The following is a 7,041-nucleotide window of genomic DNA, read 5'->3' as shown; positions in this document are numbered from 1 at the left end:
TATGTTACATGGGTGTGTTGGGCAGACAAGACTGATTTTGGAGTGTGCGTGATAAAAACAATGTAGCTACAAGATAAAAGAGGTGTAAAAAATTATGTTGGCAACATATATATATTTTTTTTTCTCCACTTTTACTTAATTCAATGTGTTTCCTTCACAGCAAAAATGTAAAGTAGATTCCAGCACAGAATCAGAATCTGATACAAACTATGAGGTATTGACATTCTTTATGTGTTTTTTATTTTCCTCTTTTAGAATGTAAATCTCAAAACTTTGAATGCAGAGCAAATAAGTGGGGTGTGTTGTTGGAATAAAAACTGTATTAAATGTGTGAAATGGCTTCAATTGAATTGAAAATTGGATTCAATTATGTGTCTGTGCACCATAATTGGGGCAACTTATTTGCCACACATCGCCAGTATAAAAGTGCACTTCACAAATATTTATCAAAAATAAAATTATAGTTTGTTCTGATTAGTTGTCATTGTGATAATTTCATGGTGTATATATTTGTGCAAAAACAGAGCAACTATAACTTTTAAATATTTTAACTGAAAACCTGTATTCTGTGTATGAACCCCAATTAAATTAAGACTTCTTATTGCACCAAAAAAGTTGTACAAAATAAAATGCTGTACTACTAAAGTATGTAAGCCAGTTTTGATCCTAAAATTCCTATAAACTCTTGTTTTTATGCTACCTGTAGAAGTCCTGCTCTTTCAGATGTGAGGGTACGAGAAGGTGCAATGTATAGTGTATTTTGTTTATGAAGAAGTGTTTATCAGGAGGTGTAATATATACTGTTATTCAGGGACACCCATAGCATTTGCCGGGCCCTGGGTAAGACAAATTTGCAGGGCCCCACATCCCAGCACTCTTATTCCACCCCTGTCCCAATATTCAATGTTACCTTTTATAAAGAATAACTGTATATATCACACCTCCTAATACCATAACATTTTCTTCTTAAACTAATTTTATTATATACATTGCACCTTCTCATACTCTCACCCAAAAATGTCAGGGGCCTTCCAAGGAGTGGGGCCCTTGGCTGGTACCCCTCTCACCCTACCCAAAGGGCAGGCATGCTATTATTCTTTATATAGGTAATACTGAATGTTGGGCAGGGCATACAGGGAGAAGGGAATAAGAGCACTGGGCTTTGGGACCCCACAAATTTTGTCTTGCACAGGGCCCCACAAATGCTAAAGGTGTCCCTGACCTGTAATAGCCAAATTCTTTGCCCTCTTCTGTGAGCAGCATAAATTGGGTAAAAACTGGGTTAAATCCAGTGTCACCATTCAACCAGAGATGAAAATAAAATATTACTGTTTCATGAAGAAGAGAGCACATTATGGTAAAAAATGTGCAGGGCGTGCATGTGTAATCACACTAATCAGGATTTCTATTTAAGGTCATGGATGCACTAAGCATTTCCATATAATCTATGCACTCAGTGTGCACCCACTAATTTTATTTTTAATTTTTTTGCGCAATCCCTTTTCATAAATATCATTTTTTTTTTTTTTTTTTTTTTTTTTTTTTTTTTTTTTTTGGCTTTTCATTAGGGTTTGGTTTACATAAGTATATTGTAACGAGTCTGTGAAAACTGAGTGCTACCTTGAAATTACTTTAAATCCAAATTATTCCATCTCGAGCATATTGGGAACATGGGAGAGAATGAAAATTTGCAATATCTACAGGTGAAACGCGAAAACTAGAATATCGTGCAAAAGTTAATTTATTTCACTAATGCAACTTAAAAGGTGAAACTAATATATGAGACACTCATTACTTGCAAAGCAAGATAGTTCAAGCCGTGATTTGTCATAATTGTGATGATTATGGCTTACAGCTCGTGAAAACCCCAAATCCACAATCTCAGAAAATTTTGAATATTACATGCAATCAATAAAACAAGGATTATACATACCTGTAGAACAATATCGGACCTCTGAATAGTATAAACATGCATACTGTATGTACTCAGTACTTGGTTTGGGCCCCTTTTGCAGCAATTACTGTCCTGCTGGAAAATGAAGTAAGCATCCCCATAGAGCTTGTCTGCGGAAGGAAGCATGAAGTGCTCCAAAATCTCCTGGTAGATGGCTGCGTTGACCCTGGACTTAATGAAGCACAGTGGACCAACACCAGCAGATGCCATGGCTCCCCAAATCAACACAGACTGTGGAAACTTCACACTGGACTTCAAGCATCTTGCAGTGTGTGCCTCTTCATTCTTCCTCCATACTCTGGGTCCTTGGTTTCCAAATGAGATGCAAAATTTGCTCTCATCAGAAATGAGGACTTTGGAACACTGAGTAACAGACCAGATCTGTTTTTCTTTAGCCCAGGTAAGACGCATCTGACGTTTGTTGTTCACGAGTGGCATGACAAGAGGAATACGACATTTGAAGCCCATGTCCAGGATCCGTCTGTGTGTGGTGGCTCTTGTGAAAGTCCCCCAACACTTTTGAATGGCCTTTTCCTGACAATCCTCTCCAGGCTGCGGTCATCCCTGCTGCTTGTGCACCTTTTTCTTCATCACTTTTCCCTTCCACATAACTTTCTATTAATGTGCTTTGATACAGCACTTTGGGAACATCCAACGTCTTTTGCAATTACCTTTTGAGGCTTTCCCTCCTTTTGGAGGGTGTTCTAGGTTTTCTGCACAACTGTCGGGTCAGCAGTCTTTCCCATGATTGTGATTCCTACTGAACCAGACAAAGACGATTTAAAGGCTCAGGAACCCTTTGCAGGTGTTATGGCTTAATTAGCTGATTAGAGTGGGACACTTTGAGCCTAGAATATTGTGCTGAGATTGTGGATTTGGGGTTTTCATGAGCTGTAAGCCATAATCATCACAATTATGACAAATCACGACTTGAACTATCTTGCTTTGCATGTAATGAGTCTCTCTCATATATTTCACCTTTTAAGTTGCATTAGTGAAATAAATGAACTTTTGCACAGTATTCAAATTTTTCGAGTTTCACCTGTATGTTTGCAATTCATGGGTTTGTTATTCTCATGAGATTGTGTGGAAATATTGTATTCTCTGGCATGAATTCATTGTGATCTAAAGCTCTCTGGTCTGGTGAGATTATTTACGATATAGCTGATTGTTACAGCAAGGACCCTCAAACAATTTTAGAAAGGCAGATTTTAGTTTGTGGTTTATTCTGTTATGCAGGGTTCTCGAAGAGAGACACTTACATTACAATATAATGCTTGAAAAAAAAAATGCTTCTCCTCAAAACTTTTTTTTTTCCTCATCCCACAAGGCCCTATTCAATTCTATTTGTACTATTCAGTTAATGCTGAAGACATAGATGCTGGAGAGCAATATGTCTGTCTCTGGATGGCAGATGCAGATTTGGCTAATGTTTTATTAGATTGAAATATAAAAGTTTGTCAGACGGTATTCAAGAATGCTCTGCTCTGCTGACATATTGTCTCATGTCCCCTGTACCTTTCGATCCTGTACACTGAAAAACAAACTATAATATTGAAGAATGTTCTAGTCTCAAAGCCATTCAATAGTTTGTTGATTTTCTTTGTGATTCAAAGTGGTACTGAAAGATTTTAGCTGAGAGATTATAGTGGGCATAAAAGCATCTCCTAGACATCACTGCAGTTCACAAATCGTTATTGGGCAGATTATCTCATTTACCAATAGGTCCTTCAGCAGAACAATTTTTCATCACCTAACGCTGGGAAATGTCAACTAAATTTGTGTTTTATTTTTTCTTTAGATCTGCCACTAGGTCAAATGTTTTTTTTCAACTGGTTTACATCCCCACTAGCGTTTTCAGTACATGCCTTTTTAAAGGAACGTAAAAGTGCAAAAAGAAAATGCTCTCATATGTTTAGAACATTTTATTATTATACTTTTGCTTAAATACAATTCTATGTTTATCCCCTGCAAACGAATTAAGCACATAGTTTAGATTCTGCTCCATAGCAGCAATGCACTATTGGGAGCTAGTCGCTCACATCTGGTGAGCCAATGACTAGAGGCATGTGTAACCACCAATCACCAGGTAACTCCCGCTAATGCATTGGTGTTCTGTAGCTGCCTTGTTATGATGTATTTTACCCCTTTGCAGGGGCTAAACATATATGTGGCTATAAACAAACAGTGCATTGCTGATGAGCATATGTACCTATGCGTCAACAGGATACCAAGAGAACAAAGGATATTTGATTATAGAAGTTAATCAGTCTTAAAATTACATGCACTAACTGAATCATGAAAGTTAAATTTTTGACTCGTGTCCCTTTTTAAGTATATGGTCTTATTTTAATTTTTGGCTTTTGTATTTCATCGTCACCCGTATCCTTCAAAATATTTATCTGGACAAAGCCAATAGGGCACAATTGACACTACTTCTGCAAAGATATCCTTGGCCCCCCTTTGACTCTACATCTAGATCTAATAATTTGAGGCTCTGACTGGTTGATGGCTGAACAGCCTTTTGAAGCTAGTTGGATTTAGTTATACAGGTTGAAACCCTTTATCCAAACTGCTTGGGACCAGAAATGGTTTGGATTTTGGAATATTTGCATCTGTAAAATGGGACATTTTGGAAAGTCGATAGGACCAAGGGTAAACAACGATCTGTTCTGTATAATGGCATGTAAAAATTGCCTTAATTACATATTATTAATACTTTTGTACACTCAGACAGTACAGTTCTGTAATCTGAAAAAAAAGGTTATTTTTAAATAAATATAGACTATATATTTGCATTTTAGATCACAAAAAACAAACCAAAGACACAGACAGAAAAGATTGTGACTTACAAGCAGGGAAAAAATATTAATTTGTATTTCTTTTAAATATTAATTAAAAATCTTGGATTTTGGAATTCGGGATTTGGGTAATTTGTACCTCGGTGGACAAACTTCTTTAAGCTAATTAAACTAATCTACATCATAATTGAATTTTGGATGTAATCCTTGATTCCTTTTGATGTAACTCGTATCCATCAATTCTGAATTATTAGGGATGTGTACCATTAGAGTCGAAAAAATTATGATTCATATAATGCTGCAATGAAGAGTACTTGTAGTAGTTGCTTAAAAGGCTGTGCAGTCGCATATAAATCTGTTTTGGTAATCTTTGATCCTACCTTATTGTATATTTTCTTCTTAAACGGGGAGAGTCCACAGCTGCATGCATTACTTTTCGGAATTCAGAATCTGGCCACCAGGAGGAGGCAAAGACACCCCAGCCAAAGGCTTAAATACCTCCCCCACTTCCCTCATCCCCCAGTCATTCTTTGCCTTTCGTCACAGGAGGTTGGCAGAGAAGTGTCGGAAGATTAAAGGTCTCTTATGGAGGGTAGTACTCTTCGAAATGGGACTGGAGTTTTAAGTAGTCCTGTCAGCCTCTCAGTGAGAGCATTGATGAAGGTTAGAGTCCGGAGATGCAGGGAGATTTTTACTGCAAAACCATCACGACTCATGTTAACAGCTCCTTCGCAATCAGCGTTGACGAGTTTGGCTGCCTGCTTTCTTCACTTAAGTTCATGTCAGAAGCGAGGCTACTATCTGTCACACTTGAACGGCCGTGTTCCTGTTTCACAAGGTAGATTCCGGTAAGATTGTTTAATTTTACTTTGATGTGTGAATGTAATGTAAACGAAGAAGTCAGGGTCTCAGTGGGACTCCTTTATCTTTATGGAATCAAGGGTTAATATCTCCTGAGGGGGTTATTGAACAGGGGGGACTTTAATCATGTTTATGTGATTCTGTCTGCTGATGTGTAGTGACGCTTGGACTCGTGGCTATTTCAGACATAATAGCCTTTTTTTTTTTTTGTCAGGCTGCGCGGCTCTTGTGGCCTTGGCGTGCTTTTCTCTGGCATGCACGGTGTACCTTGTGTCTAGTAGAGCTGCGCATCTTCACCTGTCTCACGATTCGATTCGATTACGATTATCATCGTTACAATTCGATTCTACGATGCATCGCGATGCATCACGATTACTGCACTATTTCTGCCCAATTTTTCAATTTTTCAGAAAAAATTTTTCAAGAAGTCAAAGTATTGAAATAAACTCTTTTTTTATTTTATTAGCTCAAAAAAGGACACTCTTCCTGTGGCAAAGTCTGAACACAGCAGACAACAACAGTTTATAGAACAGTAAATACTAAATGGCAATTGTTGTATTGGTTTGGAAACAATATTATGGCATCAAACTGTAGTTACAGAGTACGTAGTGTAAAAAGTGCAGTGCTCACAGTGTACTTCTTCAGTAAAAGAAAATATTTAAATTAAATATATATATTATATATTAGTAAAAGTACACTATACACTTGTAACTATGTTGGTTTTAATTTCTTTACTTACTTAGTAATAATAATATAGACATTAAATTAAAACCCAAATAGATAGGTTAAGCTTAAGTTACCACCATAATACCTTATTTGTGTGAAACTGAAAATTGTCCTCAGAAAACAAAACATAAATCACTTATAGGTACAAAATTACAGGTGCAGTCCACTGTGCCTTCATGACTGTCAATTTGTGGCAAACAAACATCACGTGAAGAATCTGGAACACAACACACAGCACAGAGTGTGCACACAACACACATGTGATTGTGACATATACAATTAGTTTACACACAGTTACAGACTTACAATAGTACTAGAGAGAGAGACATTTAAAACAAGTAGCATTGAACTGAACTACTATAACTACAGTTTCTTCTTGATGATTATATTATCTTTATGGGATCACAAATATAATTAGTTAGTTATTAGTTACTGTTAAAGCAGTACTACACACAACTGAACACAGTGACTGAGTCTGTCACTGAACAGTACACAGCAGTCACACACAAACAAACAATACATAAAAAAGGACACAGACATCAAGGAGTAAATCATGGTGAAGAAAGGGTGGCACGCCACTCACCTGAGGTGTGTGTGCTTTATTTTTGTATTGTGCTGTTGTGTGTGGCACTGTGTGCTGTGTGTGCTGTACTGTCTGTCTGTAGTGTACATTATATTTGTGATCCAATAAAGATTTAC

At 37.1% G+C, this 7,041-nt stretch overlaps 1 protein-coding gene across 1 annotated transcript in view; it reads left to right on the top strand.

Moving 5' to 3' along the window:
- LOC128636249 (uncharacterized) overlaps window positions 1–7,041 on the top strand; it is a 46,337-nt gene that overhangs the window by 16,783 nt on the left and 22,513 nt on the right. Inside the window, exon 2 of the mRNA XM_053689287.1 lies at window positions 161–214. Within this exon, the coding sequence (XP_053545262.1) occupies window positions 161–214 (54 nt within the window). The remainder of the gene's footprint in view (window positions 1–160; window positions 215–7,041) is intronic.

This window comes from Bombina bombina, chromosome 1 (genome assembly GCF_027579735.1).
Source record: "Bombina bombina isolate aBomBom1 chromosome 1, aBomBom1.pri, whole genome shotgun sequence".
In the NCBI taxonomy this organism is placed as follows: Eukaryota; Metazoa; Chordata; class Amphibia; order Anura; family Bombinatoridae; genus Bombina; species Bombina bombina.
This window is presented reverse-complemented; position numbering and strand designations above follow the sequence as displayed.